At 31.6% G+C, this 17,029-nt stretch overlaps 1 protein-coding gene across 1 annotated transcript; it reads left to right on the plus strand.

Moving 5' to 3' along the window:
* Nucleotides 1–11,882: 11,882 nt before the first annotated feature.
* LOC132044862 (ethylene-responsive transcription factor 8-like) lies at nt 11,883–12,970 on the plus strand. The gene has a single exon (XM_059435400.1). The coding sequence runs from the start codon at nt 11,930–11,932 to the stop codon at nt 12,617–12,619; it is 690 nt and encodes a 229-aa protein (XP_059291383.1). The 5' UTR covers nt 11,883–11,929; the 3' UTR covers nt 12,620–12,970.
* Nucleotides 12,971–17,029: the final 4,059 nt, after the last annotated feature.

Below are 17,029 nucleotides of genomic sequence, written 5' to 3' on the forward strand. Positions count from 1 at the left end.
TGCATTTCGTGCAATGTCCAACGAAATGCAACAAATTTTTTTTTTTTTTATTTCTTTTTTAATATAAAAAACGAAATTAAAAAAAAAATATAAATTTGTTGCATTTCGTGCAACATTGCACGAAATGCCCATTTTGGTTTAAAAAAAAAAAGGCATACCATTTTGGTGTAATGGCTGTAAAAAGAAGCCATTTTGGCTCCGGACTCAAGATAATTTCATACTCAAGGCTCGAACCAGATCTTTGATTAAGGCTGTAGCCACAAAGCTAGAAGCACAAGAGGTTAATCTGAACTCCTTTATTGAAAAATTACTTTATATAAGGCTAAAATATTTTCTATTCATATATAATAATATTGATTCTCTTTAATCATGAAACACGTAAAGCATTACTTTATTTTAAAGTTGTGGTTGTCAAGTGACAATGTCAACAACTTATTAATGGAATGAAAGAATTAATGCTTCAATTATGAAAACCACATTGACATGTCTATCATCATCTTACGAGAGACATTATAAGGCAGTTCAAGAGAGCTAATCTTTTCACGAGGTTAAATGGGGCATAGAGGGGTAATATATTGTTTTCAACGATAAAGACATCTAGTTTGTTGGGTTTTTTTTCCTTGGTCATGATAGTTTGTTGGCTTAAGTGAGGTTTACAGCAACGAATTTACTATCAAGGCCAGATATTTATTTAGTTTCCCTAAGTTTGTATAAGGATTATATTTACTACACTATTTACGCTGGTCGTAAATCAATACTGATTCACTTGAAATGTTAAAACTTATTTTTCTTAAATATTTGACAATTCGGTGTTCAAAGTCTATTGATTCTGCTTTGCTTTTCAGAACTAGATTTCACTAAAAGGGGGAAATTAAATGCTTCCTATCGAGATATTCTCTATTTTTAATACTCGACTCTAAGATATTTAGATTAAGGATGAAGGAATCTCATTCATCCAATCATAGTTCTTAATAGTGCGGAAATATACTTCCCACATTCTATCGAGTTTTGCTAGTTTGAGTAGCTAGCAAAATTAGTCTGTGGAAATATAACTCGCCAGTCTAAATTTAGGTAGTTAAATGATTCGACAATTATTAACTCAGTTCAAGTTGACCCGTTCAAATTCAATCCGATTAAAATTGGGTTGATTTGAGCTAATTAAATATGAGCCCAAATTAACCTATGAGAATTGAGAAACCTTATCAAAATATTTAAATAATTTTTTTTTTGTTTGTTTGATATCTATATATAGTTATTATAACAAAAGGAAAAAAAAGTTATTTTAGTTTGGTTTGGTAATTAATTAAATTTAAAAAAATTGGCTGGTAATTAATTGGTAACTAAATAAATTTTAAAAAATTAAAAATTGGTAAAAATTGGCTGGTTAAACAAGGATATGTTTAGTGATATATCTCAATCTTACAAGTTTCTAGGCAACGTTAGAAAAAAGTTCAAAGTCAAACATCAAAGTTAAAGTTTACCACTCTTCAAAATTATTCTTGTAGATCACCTTTTATTGTTTCAGCCAATTTTAACCATCTAAATTTAGCCAAACCATCCATTTATCATCCCTTATTAAAGATTGCATCCATGAGTTCAAAGTATTTGGTGTTTTAGGTATACAATATTTTAGTTTTAGGTATAATATGTGCTGAATCATATTTCTTTTTAGTGGTCCACACTCCACAGAGATATAACTAAACTAATTAATCCAAAACACTGGACAATTCTTAGAGAAATGGTTATTTGACCCTTTACAATTTTATTTTATTTTTAATTTTATCACCTTTTTATAAGAGATATTTATTTTTCATACGTAAGAGATCTGAAAAAATCATTTTCTTCTATTTAAATTGTAAGAGGCTAAGAGATCTTATTTTCTCCGATTCTAGAAAAAAAAAGACAATAATATTTAATGTTGAAAAGGAAAAGGTTAAAGCTAAGGTCTCTGATTGCAGTGTCTCATAATCTGCTTACCGGGAAATGATCATGATGTATCTGCAAAGTCAATCATGCAATTCTATCTCAATCGAGGAATTATTTAGTGGAGTCTTTTTTTCAGCCACTCTCACATTAATAATTACAATTTATATTGGCAAAACATATCAATGGCAAGAATGTAATTAAAGACTTTTCTATAATATTAGTTTATCTTAATCTTTTAGAGTAAGTGAACTTTATTATTTTTCAAATTATTATAAACGATTACTTATAATTATCTTTAAACAATTAGAAGGTGCAAAAACATTATAATATCAACATATAAAATGTAAAACTCAACTTAGTGTCGTTTTGCTAAAAATTTAATTCCCAAGTTTCATACTTAAGCCTACAAAATAAATTTGGACATTCACACGTGTCCATTAATAGGTGAATCATTGTCATTCTGGTGTCTTCGGAGATGCATGCACTAATCTAGAAGAGACTATAAGTAGATTCGAAGTATTATAATTTGAAACATATGGTAAAGCTATATATGCATTTATGTTGAGTACACCCTGTAGACAATAAAATTCGAGCCGAGAAAATAATAATCAAAATAAAAAAATATCGCAACAATCGTTGTATTTGATTTGTAATATGAGTATTACAATCTCTATGATTCCTCTGATTCGTCTTTTCAACAATAAATTCAAGGGTTTTTGAGCTTGATCTTGAACTGATGGTCTTGATCTTTGAACTTGTGCTCGGATTCAGGGGCTTGAAGCTTGATCTTGAATCTTCGTCTTGATCTCTAGAACTTCTAGAGGAATACTTGAATGCTTGAATGCTTTCGACATAAATGCGTTGTTTGATCCACGAGTTCTCTCCACTCTTTACTTGTTAGAATTTCTCGTCCTTTTTCTAAATTATGAGACCTATTTATGCTTGTACGATGGAGGAGTTGTGATAGATGCATGCTTCTTTCGATCAATCAGTATTTAAGCTAACATGTCGATATTTGATTGGTCGAACATGTCACTTGTACACGGGCGCATCTTCATCGTCTTTGATTTGATTGGGCATGCTACATCATTTTAATACGTGGCATGACGCGATAGGCTCCTTTATTTGAGTTGGTGTGCCACGTCATTTGACACGTGGCACCAATTTGGGCCCCTTGGATAAGATGACATCTTGGGCTTGACAAAGTGGGCTCATCATTTGTAGCTCAAATCAATGGACTAGCCCAACAAAATTGGACCTTTAATTAAATCCGTATTTATTGGACTTAAATAATTGATCCAAATATACTAGCCAACAATATTTATTTGAACTAACATATCTTCGATTTAATATAATTCGAATTTCTTGCGAATTGAAAATTAATAAAATTTCGTTATCCGCACACCCTATTCAAAAAAATGTTGATAGCCGCAGGCAATTCATTATAGGGCAAAGGGTCAAAAATACCCCTCTACTTTGGAAAAAGGGCTAAAAATATCCTCCGAACTTATTTTGGGTAAAAAATACCCCTCCCATCCATAAAATTTTCAAATATACCCTTGTCTTGAAGGAAATTGGGGGAAATAAGGGGATCTTATGGTTTATTATTTAGTTGGGTCGGGTTTAAATGATAGAGCGGGTTTAAAAAATAATTTCGGGTTATTTTGGGGGATAATTTCCATGGAGACAGGGGTATATTTAAAAACTTTAAGGATGAGAGGGGTGTTTTTGGCCCAAAATCAGTTCGGAGGATATTTTTAGCCTTTTTTCCAAAGTAGAGGGGTATTTTTGACTCTTTTCCCTTCATTATATCGAGTTTGATAGGGTAATCTGGAAATAAGAATAATTTGTTTTTTAGTATTTTTTGTAATGTATAACTTAAAAGTTATAATAAGTTATTAGAAAAAATTTGACTTTAAACTCACACGTGAAGCTTTCGCCTCGTACGAATTTCTAGAAATGGAAATAGGCTCAACCCCAACTTGTATGGTTAAAATTATTATATGCGATTTGCTAAATAAAAAGAATAAAAATATAATTTCCTGTTCTGGTATTTGACATTAAGAAATAAATAAATATGTACTAATAAACCAAGCATCTCAGTGCTTGTGTTTCGTGTCACCTAATTAGATAAGATAAATAGAGAGATATAGATAATAAAAGTAACACTATCCAATATGATATCTGAGAAAATGGTTTGAAGTTGCCACGCAAGCACAATTGACTTCTCTTATTGGGTCATATCAATCAGCCAACCAAATCTTGTTGGTGCATATATATTGGTTTTCCCTTAACAACTTTAATCCCTTATCTATCAATTTACTTGTATATTTATTATACATAATTAAGAACAAGAACTTCTTGTTTTCATCAAAGAGATGATAGTTTTTTTTTTTTAAATAAATAAATAAAAATAAAGAGATGATGGTTTAATTAATATGCCATAAGTTATATTAATAGATCTATTTAAAATATGTAGTTAAAGGCTTTAAATCTCATGTCAAAAATTAATATGACTACACATGTGAAAGTAAGAAAATGGACTTCAGGTTTTTGTGTGTCCGTCCGATATTTTCTCATGTACTTTTCAAAAATAGGACATTGAAGTCTTAATTCTAAACATGTCTCACAATTTCAATCCTAGGTACAGTGAAGTACTCAGGAACTTTTTGTAAACAAATATTAATATTTGAAGAAGTGAACAAATGAATAAACAACTATAACAACAAGCGGTATCATTTTTTATATCCATACTCCTTATTTTCATTATTTTGCTTGTTATCATACATATCTTGTGAAAGAATCCGATGAAGTGATGTCCTATGGCACTGCTTGAGCAATGCATATCCTATAGGGGTGGATGTTAGCTCAAGTTCATCACAAAGCATAACTTTTGATACAGAGTCAGTTAACCAGGATTTTTATTAAGAAGAATCAAAATATAAAAAAGTAAATGCACGAAGAAGCAAGAAGATTCAACATTACTATATAAATAACTTTTTTTTAACCTATCTAGGCGGTCTAATTTTTCTATATATATATATATATATATATATATATATATATATATATATATATATATATATATATATATATATATATATATATATATAAAAGCCTATTAAAATTCCAACAAAGATTTGAATTTATAATTTTAACAATACAATGTATTTAATAATTAAAATCTTTAAAATTAAACGCATTAAATTTAAATTTTTATCCGCCTTTATATCAACATCTGACTAGATGTACTTGGACACAAGAATGGGGAAGCAAGCATTAATTAATGTTAATGAAAGTGGTATGCACTACACATGTTTGACTATATATATTTCTTACCATAATCACAATATCATAGTCTGAAACAAATTTACGCGTTAGTTTGGCAACTCCTCCATTCACAATATATATATATAATTGACTCCAACTATCGATTGTTACGTTAAACAATCATGAAACATGTAATTAAAGGAGTGTTTGTGTGTTTACAAACTTGTGGTTGTCAAATGGTCGCCACAATTTATCAGTGGAGATGAATGCTTTATTTGTGGACACCACCTTGACATGACTATAATCATCTTGCCATTGACATTTGTCGTACAAGGTAATTCAAGAGAGTTAGGTCTAATATTTTGGTTTGGGTTATGTATAGAATCTTTATGTATTCTTTTTAGGAGCATGGTCGGGTTAAAGGGGTGCTAGAGTTTCTGAAAGTAAAGACAATAAATTGTTATGGTGATTAAAAAAAAAATTTGGATTAGCTTAATCCCAAAAGGTAGCTCATGAGGGAGGATTGTTCAAGACCATATAAAGAGATTAAGGACTCTAATGCCCACTGATGTGGGACTCCACAAATGGTGGAAATAGATTTACAAAGATGTGTTGAAGAAATAAAAGTGTAGTGTCTTTAATAGCTTGAGCTTTTTAATGAGATGGTCACATATTTCAACAAAATATTAGAGCAGAAAGAGATTTTTAGTTCGAGTCTCACCATCACTCATTATAAAAAAAAGAACTTCAATGTGTTTGACTCGTGAAAAAAAATCAAGTCTACACGTGCGGGGACGTGTTGAAGACTTGGGTCATTTGTGAATAAAATATAATTGGGCCAATTCTATTATGATAGTGTATGTTAACCCTAATTATTAATAAAGAACAAATTTAAATTATTGCACAAAGTAATTATAACATTCGAACTCAATAGATTTATAAGTTTAAATTCTAAAATTTAAAATTGTCTGCCTACCATAAAATCGGAAACGAGGATGTTACAAATGCCGTGTGATGTCCTCAGAGATACTTTCATCCAATCATTTTTAATTCTTAAAGCCCGCGATAAATAATTTCTTTTAATATAGAAGAGAATAAAAAAATACTAGAAATTAAATAAAAGGTTCTTGGAATATTCCATTATACTTCTTATTTAATGATCTGCTGCAGCAGAAAAATGTGGATAACAATCGTCAAAGGCAATAATGCTGTGTTATTTAATCCCAATGGGTGCAATGATTTGTGCTGCCTTTTTCGGCCGCCTCACAAAGTAGTACTATATAATATAAAATATTTATACTGATGAAAACATACCAATAAATTATGTGGAGACAACGACGATACGATTCACCCGTATCGCCGAAATTCATTTGTTTATATATAAATATAAAAGAATCATGTGGCAATTGTATGCATTATTCAATATCAGGACTAATCTTGGAAAAAAAATTATCAGGACTAATCTGAGTTTTTCCTGTTTTAGTTTAAGAAAACTAGAATTACAAATTTTTGTTTTCTAGTTAACAGAAAATAAAGAATAATGACTAGCAATTCAGCTAGGGATTATTTTAATCACATGTTGCTGGGTTTAGTTTTGTTAAAAATATATTTTAATAATATGAGGTAGAAGTTCTATTTGATTTTTCCTAGAAAAGTTCGGATCAACCTATATATCAATAACTATTCAAGACAGGATCACTCAATTCAGATAAATTTTCACAAATGCCTTTCAAATTTTTAAACACTAAACATACACAGTGTTGAAACTTTAATAATTGTGCCCTTATATCTATTTCGTATCGAAATATAATATTAGTTTAGTTGAGACCATAATGTATGGAATAATATACTATATATCATAATAATTATAAGCAGCACAGAAACTGCTTGCGTTACGTGTCACCTAATTAGATTGAAAACACTTTTTAAGTCTAGTATGTATATGAGAAAATAGCAAGATGTTGCCAGCTTGCAATGGACAAAATTTATAAACTGGTATGTAATCACAAGTGAACTCATTCCATTAACCTTGTCTTATTGGGTCAATATCAGCCGACCGAATCTTGTGGCTGTATGAATAATTAAATATATTGGCCAATATGGCCTCCATTTTATATAACCAACAACTATAGTATCCCTACTACACACACACCTTCCTTTACTTTTGCTTTTTTGATCGATCTTTTTCTTGTTCTTTGTTTAAGTGAATCACTTAATCCACTATACAGGCATATATATACTTAATTGAGTGTACCCTTAGCAAGTAGAAGGAGACTGTCCTAGCTATCTTTTTTTTTTTTTTGTAGAAAACAAAAGTTCACCCTTTGATTAACTTTTAAATTTTCATCAAGTTGAGGCTACAGATATGGTAATACGGCATTTAAATTTTGGAGTAATATTCAACCCAAAACGTACCTTAAGGCAATGACTGGGGTGACTTCAATTCAGATATTATAGACTACTTTGAAAATTCTTGCACAAACGAAGTGCATTTTCTAACACGTTCCTCTCCGCGTATAATTCGATTATTACGTATACATGTGAATTGGAATACTTTTTAAAAATAGAGAGAAAGGAAGCTCAACAAGAATCAACCTAAAGTAGAGAGGCTTAGAGCATGGACTTGGAGCAATGTTAGTTAGCGGCTCAATTAGCAATAAGGTTTGAGACATTAATTAAGTGTTGTTTTCATGGTTCAAAAGACAATTTAATCTTTTTCCTGGTGAAAAAGATCCATATTCGAAAATTCAACTAAAGATGATGGATTTAATCTCAACTATTGACAAAGAATAAGCTAAATCATTTCATAAAGTTTCCTCCCTGCGATTTAAAAAGAGTATCCACTTAGCCTTTATTTTTTTTTATTAAAAAAAAGTATCTACTTATCAAATCAAGAAATAATTAACCTTATTTTTTCAGAGTTGCCCTTATATTAGTCAGTGTTAAGTAACCAAATCCCACTACCTACTCATTTAATTAGAGATAATTTAATTAAATTACCTATTTTTTTTTCTAAGAGTTAACATTTTCCTAAAGAGTGTGTAAATGGATTAGTGGACACTCTTTTGATCCGGAGGGAGTATTATTTACGGGAAGGGGTCATTTGGTACACAGTATTAACTGGGATATCCCAGCACTAACTGTGGAATTAATTTTGTATCATGTTTAGTAGAAGGTATAACTTATACCAAACAAAGTATAAAGTGATTCCCAAATTTAAAGATGGGATATCCCATCTTATCCCACTAATCCTGGAATTATTTTAAATTATTCTCAAGAGATGGGATAAATTAGTCCCAGGATTATAATCCTAGGATAATTTTATTTACGTACCAAACGAGCCCTAAGAGTGTATAAAATTTAATTTCTTTTCTAAAAATAAAAATAAACAAGTAAAAATAAAGCAAATGAAAAGGCAGGGATGGGGGCAACACGCGTTGAAGTGAGCGTCAAAGGAAAAAAACCGTGAAGAAGCAATATAATAATATATAATAATAAAGTGTGTCGTAAAAAAATAGGAAATTCCAATCCTGCTGGTTTTCAAGAGAACCATGGGCGGCCTTGCCGGCTTTTGGTAATTCGCAGACACGCGTACATTTGCTCCTACATGTCGTTTCGAATTCTCATTGGATAACATAATGGGGACGCGAATAAAATGTGGGACCCAGACAACAATAAAATATTCATTGTAATCTCACGGTTTGGAGGAGTAGAGTGAACGTAGACCTTATCCCTACCTTGTGTAGGTAGAGAAGTTATTTTCGAAAGACCCTGAATTCAAGTAACACACTTCAAAACAATTTAAAAAAATAAAACATACCCCCTCCGTCTATTTTTACTTGTCATGTACTCTCCCGTCCCAAAAAAATTAATGGAATAAGATGTGGAGTCGACAATAAGATGTGGGACCTAGACGTCATTTTAGAAGGAAAAAAAAAAAAGATGTGGGACCTAGACGTCATTTTAGAAGGAAGAAAAAAATAGTTAATGGAAAGAGGGAATATAATGGAGTCGACAATAAGATGTGGGACCTAGACGTCATTTTAGAAGAAAGAAAAAAAAAAAAAAAAAAAACGTATCCTTATGACGCGGCGGAATAGCTGAAGCCTAGCCGACAAACCCGGTTCAACCGGATTTGTCACCGTTTCCCCCTACTCCCCCCATCTTCTCATATTGTGTGACCATCTGCCACGTGGTACCTTGTCTTGAATTGTTAGTATCTGTGTTCTGAATTATTTCTTTTCCTTTTCTTCATTGTATTGGTCAAGAGTGCCCATGGTTCGGTTTGACTCGATTTTTGGTTAAAATCAAACCAAATCAATTAAGTTGATTTTTTTGAATATTTAAACCAAATCAAACTATTATAGTATAAATTCTATCGGTTTGGATTTTGTCAGTTTTATCGATTTGATTCAATTTTTGTAATTTTTTCGGATTTTAAGAACGTATTAATACAAAGAATCTTTGAATTAAATGGTAACTAAATATGGCTTCGACAGTGATCCATTCAAATCTAAAAATCTTCTTTAATTAATTTATTAACTTTATTTAGGTATAGGCCTATAGATATGAGTATAAGAATTACAGAAATATAACAACTACTTTTCATAATTCTAGTTAACTCTCTACATGTAGCCTTTTGATATTACGTAACCCTCCAGAACTTTATGAAGCATTGAGTAGAAAGCACAAAAGTTGAAACGAAAAATGATAAATAGAAAGACAAAGTCATCTACCAAATCATTTTAAATTCCAATTGCCATTTTCTTCCCTTTAATTTATTGCGGATAAAATGCTAGCTTATAAGTAGTAATTCAGATGGCATATAAAAGAGGGAACCGTAAAACTGGATAAGGGAAAAAAATTTCTTTTACCTTTAGCAAATTTCTTTTTATTTTACCTTAAACTTAAATGGGCCACACTTTTCTTTCTAATTATTTGAATTTGTACTTGGAATGAGCCAATATATATATATATATATATATATATATATATATATATATATATATATATATATATATATATATATATATATATATATATATATATATTAAACACGTATGTATCTATCGGTTCGGTTCGAATTTTTTTTGGTTTAACACCAAACCAAATCAAATATTATCGGTTTTTTTTTAAAATTTAAAACCAAATCAAGTTAAACCAAGCCAATTTTCGGTTTAAAACCAAATCAGTACTATTCTAACAGTTGATAGTACTAGTAGTAGAGAGCTTAAAACTCAATACATTAAACCATCATTATGGTTTAGGCAAGTTGGTGAAACAAATAAGATCTCTATGTCTTGCATTTATGAACAATTGAAGATTTGAAGTTAGTCTTTGTAACGTACTTTTTAAGAATCAAATTCCATTTAATACCTAACATTTTGGTTACATGGTGCATTAGTAAAACTATTCTCCTTTGACTCCACATTTATTTCCTATACATTTGTTAGTAAAAAACCGACAAATACCCCATGTAGTAATTTTCTCTACCCACATACAAACAGAAATACAAAATACAGCACTAATAACTGTACGTACTTACTTCCCACGTATACCAAAAAAAAAAAAAAAATCAAATTCCATTTAATACTCCCTCCGTTCACTTTTACTTGTCCATCTTAAAAATAATAAATGAAGTGCATAATTACCATGATACCCATATTAATTGATGCATATTTTTAATGCATTTGAAATGAGCAATTAACACTATGAATAAAATAGGAAAAAATAAATTGTATTCCCTTAGGGATAGTTTGGTATGATGGACAAGCAAAAATAGTGATGAGATAAAAATTTAGTACCACCTTATCCTTTGTTTGGTTACTAATCGTGGGATAAGTTATCCCAGGATTAAAAATAGTGTTGGGATAACTTATACCCATCAGAGAGTGGAATAGTAATCCTAGGATAACTTATCCCAAGCTAAAATAGTGAAATTGACTAAAATCGCCCTGAGGTTCTCAAAACACTTTTTCTACTACATAAGGTGAAGGGTATTTTTGTAAACAAACAACTTTTTCTTAAAAGTTATGCAATGCATGTTACCTTTAATACAACAAACCAAACAATCAATAAGAAATAATATCAGGATAACTAATTCCGACATAAATAATTTCAGTATAACTTATCCCAACATAATTAATCCCATCATAACTTGTGTTAAAACCAAACGACCCCTTAATATGTTAAAAATGACAAGTAAAAGTGAAAATGTATATTTAAACTACTGAACAAGTAAAAGTGAACGGAAAGAGTACCTAACATTTTGGTTATAGGGTGGAGTAGTAAAACTATTCTCCTTTGACTCCACATTTATTTCCCATATCCATTTTATTTGATAAAAAACCGCCATGTAATTTTCACCAGTAACATACAAACAAAAATACGAAATACTAATGCGTATGTACTTCCACATATATACCAAAAAAAGAAATGAAAAAAAAAAAAGGAATAAAAACTCTGCCGCCATCAAGTACACAAATGTCACGTAACTAAATCGACCCCACATATTGTGAAAAAACAAGAGGCCCCACAACCCATGGGGGGCGGCTATTTTTCATTGGTCAATTACACCCATAGCTCCTATTGACTATGTGTCCCCCACTCGCTTTTCCTATATAAATATCCCATTCTCTTCTCTTCATTTTCTCTATTCCTTACACCCCTTGTTCTCCAAACACCAACATAAATTTTTTTTTTTAAAAAAAAATATTATAAATTATTTTATTTAATGGCCCCAAAAGAAAAGAGTGGCGCGTGTAGCGCGTTGGGTGTGAAAATGAATGGAATTTCAAAAGAGGTGCATTATAGAGGCGTAAGGAAGCGGCCATGGGGTCGTTACGCGGCTGAGATAAGAGATCCGGGTAAAAAAAGTCGGGTTTGGTTAGGCACATTTGACACCGCGGAGGAAGCCGCGAAAGCCTATGACGCCGCGGCGCGTGAGTTCCGCGGCGCTAAGGCGAAAACCAATTTTCCTCAATTGGGAGAGGAGGAGGAGAATCTCAAAGTCATCAATAATTCGAGCAGCGTTATGAATAATAATAATAATAAGATTAACAATAATGAGATAAATCGGAGTAGTCCGAGTCAGAGTAGTACCGTTGAATCGTCTAGCCGTGACGTTGATTCATCGCCGTTGGATCTCACGCATAACGCCGTTAGATTTCAGTATCAAAATAATCTTTTCCGATCAACTCCGATCTCCGGCGGGTTTCGCGGCGGCGCTCCGGCGGTGAATCATATGTACTATCTGGAGGCTCTTGCACGCGCCGGAGTGATAAATCTAGAAAGGAAAACGGTGAATTTCCTCGGCGGCGCGTGTGAATCTGACTCATCATCGGTGATTGATTTTATGCAAGTGAAACAAACTACTACAGGTCTAGATCTGGACCTTAATTTTCCACCACCGGAGAATATGTGAAATCAACGGTGCTGATGATCGGAGATATTTTGTTGACATTTCTGTTTCTTTTTTAATTTAATTAGTGCAATTTCCTTTTTTAATGTTTTTATTTAACAAAAAAGGAAAAGGAAAAAAAAAAAAAAAGAGAGAGAGTATATAGAGTTAGGTGACAGAAAACGGAAGAATGATCACCGTCGATGTTAATATCAAGAAGGTTGATCTAGTTATCCTTTTTGCAACAGAAAAAAATCTTATTGATTTTGCAAAGCTGTTGTTTCATTGATCATCCTATTATAATATTTACGTTGATGCCGGTTTTTTTAGCTGAAAAAAGCAGCATAAATATTACAATGAATTTAGACAAATTTTATACTTAGCTTTGGCTGTGGTTTATTTTTCCGAACTGCTTTGAATTGTTTTTTTTTTTTTTATATCTCTAGGTGCCAACATTCTACTCTACTCAGGCATTCGGTTTATCTTTTTGCAAAGATGTTGTTCGATGATCATCCTATAATTTGTACATTGTTGCCGGTTTTTTTTAGCTGAAAAAAAAAGGGGGGGGAATGAATATTAATGAAATTTTAGACAAATTTTATCCAATACATTCACTTTGTGTTTTTTTTATGAAACTGGTTTTCATTTTTCTGTTCGGTCGGAAACGGAGCAGCAAGGTGGAGGTACACGTGTGGCACGTGTGGTCCATTTAGAGTACGGACATGGTCAGATACAGAGTTATTTTTGAGTAATAATGGAGGCTGTGCCACGTGGGTGTTGTCTGTTTCCCTTTTGGAGGTTTTAGTTAATCTTTTCAGCTAACGTAACATATACGTACTTTCAGCTCAACTTATAACATATACAGATGTTGACATTAAAATATTGTACTACTGTACTAAATATTCGTAGCGTGACATAAATCTTTCTTTCTCCTTTACGGGGTTGTTTGCAAAACTAAAAATGTATACTAGAATATGTTTTCATTAGGGTGGTAATTATAAATATAGCTAAATCATAATGTTATATATTTATTCTTATAACATAATTATATCGTTATTAAATTCGTTTTCAAAATTATAACGTAATTGTACGATGATTATTTTTAATTTCATGTTAAAGTTCATACTGGTTAAGTAATTATTTGATCATATAAAAGTCAAATTGTGGAATTATGCTCTATTACATTTATTCTTCCATCTTAATTTTTTATTTAGTAAGGTGTGTTCCTTTTCTTGCTCCTGTAGATTAAAGACTATATATACGTACGTCCCCCAGTATTGTTAACGTAATATATGTACCGATTGTGCTACAACATGGCCTTCCAAGTATATAACCTAATAAGAAATTGTTAGCCTCACTAATGGACTAACAATATTGGTCATTACTTGTTTCTTTAGGAAGTGTCATTTTCTTTGATAGTAGCGTTTGATCAAAATTGAAAGATGAGCTATGTATATTCAAGAAAATTGGTAACTAACAATTGGCAATTTGTAATTTGCATTGCTCTCGTCAATAGAAAATATAATTAATGAAAAATTTATACAGTCGATCTAGCTAGTTTGGAATAAAAGTAACTTACATTGTACTTAAAAATTTAAATCTAATTTTGACAAATATCAGGGAGTGAATTGCAATTTACCATAAGCTTACAGTGTAATGTTAGCTGTCTGTCTGTTGGTGGATCCCCGACATAAATAGTGGTCTAAGGCGCAGAATCTCTTTTTTGAGTAAGCAAACAGGTAAAGCTTATCCTTAAAACAATGTTAATGCGAATAAGATAAAAAACAGATCTCATCTTAAATAAATGTAAACAGAAATTAGAGCAGTATTTAAGGCTTTAAGACATGATTATGACCAAGAATATTAATTGGACCACTGGGTGCTTGGCGATTGTACCACTATTTTCTCTCATTATGTCGTCATAAAAAACAGTAATTAAAACTTCTCATTCATTCTTAATAATTTCCTTTTATAATTATAGAAATTTTTATGACACTTTAAGATCATATTTTTTTTTTTTAAAAGACTCTTAATTCCATTTCTAATCAAATATCACCATATAAACTAAAACATAGGGTTTTACTTCTATTTTAACACCATTTAATCACTTAAAAGATTACCATAAAATGCAGATAATTGTCCATAATATTAAAAGTAGGTACCAGACAAATTACTGGATATAACTAATTAGGCCTTGTTTGGCCATAAATTGTGATTTCGAAATTTGAAATAAAACAACAACAGTGGCATATCTAGTGTAATCCCGCAAGCCTAGTCTGAAAAGGGCAGGATTTACGTAGACTTTATCTCTACTTTTGTGGGGTAGAGACGTTGTTTCGGCCGATAGACCTTCGGCTTAAAAGAAAAGTATTCAAAGCAGGGTTGCAAGATAATATGACAACATAATAGCATGAAACAAAGCAAACGAAGCAACATATAGTAATAAACATCGTAGAAAAAGAAACTACGTGATTACTAAATAATACAATAATAAGTAGAAGCAGAGAGGAGGCTACCTCGGCCCTGCCTCTCCCACATAAAATGTGACAATGTTCGGCTACCTACTAAACCATTTACCCCTAATCCTCGAGCTCCATACCTTCCTATCTACGGTTATATTCTCCCTAAGTTGAAGTTGTGTCATGTCCCGTCTAATCACCTCTCGTAGTTCTTTTTCAGCCTACCTCTACCTCTCCTAACTCTCGTTACAGTCAACCTCTCACACCTCTTGGCACATCCACGCACCTCCCCTTCACATGGCCAAACCATCACAAACTTCGCTTCCCTCATCTTGTATGACACGAAAGCCACTTTCATCTTGCTGTGTATAACTTCGTTCCTAATCATATCTCTCCTAATATGCTCATACATCTATCTCAGCATCCTTATCTCAGCTACATTCATCTTGTGGATACTGCTCAACACTCTTCCAAGTGCAACAATGTTGGTCAACCACCATTATGCAGAACTTACCTTAGCCAATGTTGGACGACATATTTTTATCACACACTTGAATAACTTTTCTTAGCCAAAAATAAACCTACGTTTTCTCTATCACTCAAACAATCTTCCATCCTTTAACTTAGGGCTTTGTTTTTCATTAAGCATATACCATATTTCTCTCTATTCGATTAAATCACACTTCTCACTTCACCTCTTTCTCTTTGATAATTTGTGTCACTGTTGCTAATCTCCAGTCGTGTTTTCATATTTTCTGCCCTACCGATTTTAATTGTACGAAGATGAAGAAAAAAATGAAAGATTGGTGATTTTGTCCATCAAGATTTGTCGGTCTTTCTTCACTGTCCTTCGTTATTAATCACTGTATAAAATATATATTTTAAGACAAGATAAGAGACGGAGAAAATAAGTCATTTATGCATTGTGTAATTCGTGTATAATCAGTGTGTGTGATGATTTATACACTGATTTATACATGTAATTGGTGGAGTCATTTATACGTTGTGTAATTCATATATAATCATTGTATAATATGTATATAATTAGTGTGTATACATTATGTACTGAGTGTACATTATTTTATACATTTATTATACACATAATTTTTTTTGAATTTTTGGTAAAAAATGTGGTTAAAAAAAAAAAAAAACTGCTTTCTATCACCTTAAGTTTTTTCAACGTTGGGAACAAATCTTTTGGAGATATGAATTAAGTAATTCTTGGAGAAATTTTAGGAATTAATTTTTTTGGAGAATGTAGAAAACCTCCCTGATTATAGCTACAGTCTTAGACGGAGTGTTTTAATTCTCCATTTTTTTTACTTGCTAGCTTATATAATTTATGGCTAAAGTTTGTAAGGCCAACTAAAAATAAACTTTATTACTAGGCTCGGCTATTTGTGTTTTTATCCCTTTATAATATAAAGTCTGTTTAAATGGAGAATTTTTAAGTTATGAGAGAATCTCAGCAGGCATTTAGACATGACATTATAATTGAGATTTGAAAAAATAACATTTAAAGTTCAAATTGAAAAAATGATTTTGAATGTTGAAGTTGGGTTTGCCGGTTTGGTATGAAAAAAAGTTGAAGCTCATATGAAAAAACTTATACAATTTGTAGAAAATGTGGGGATAGCAGACAGAAAAAGGGTCCATGTGCACATGGACATAATAATAAGAAGTGAAGAGAAAGCGCGGCTGCCGCTTTTGGTGGGGTCACCTCATTTTGTTATCCAAAGCCGTCCACGAGATTCTCCTTTTTTTTCCTCTAAATTCTCGTGTCATTTTAGTCGACTTGAAATAGTACTATTTTAATATTATTCTCTACATTATTTTTATTTGGTCGAGAAGTGAGAAGTCCAAGACTACATATACCTTCCCTAACAAGTTGTCTATTAACACGTCTCACTCAACATAATACTTAACAAAGAAAAAAAATGGTACTTTATAAAGATTTCTTAATTACTCCGTCAGA

The sequence above is a fragment of the Lycium ferocissimum genome, unplaced genomic scaffold (genome assembly GCF_029784015.1).
Source record: "Lycium ferocissimum isolate CSIRO_LF1 unplaced genomic scaffold, AGI_CSIRO_Lferr_CH_V1 ctg535___fragment_3, whole genome shotgun sequence".
NCBI classification, from domain to species: Eukaryota; Viridiplantae; Streptophyta; class Magnoliopsida; order Solanales; family Solanaceae; genus Lycium; species Lycium ferocissimum.

Excerpts from the sequence above, each read along its gene's own strand:
- LOC132044862 (XM_059435400.1), top strand. The coding sequence starts at position 11,930 with ATGGCCCCAAAAGAAAAGAGTGGCGCGTGTAGCGCGTTGGGTGTGAAA.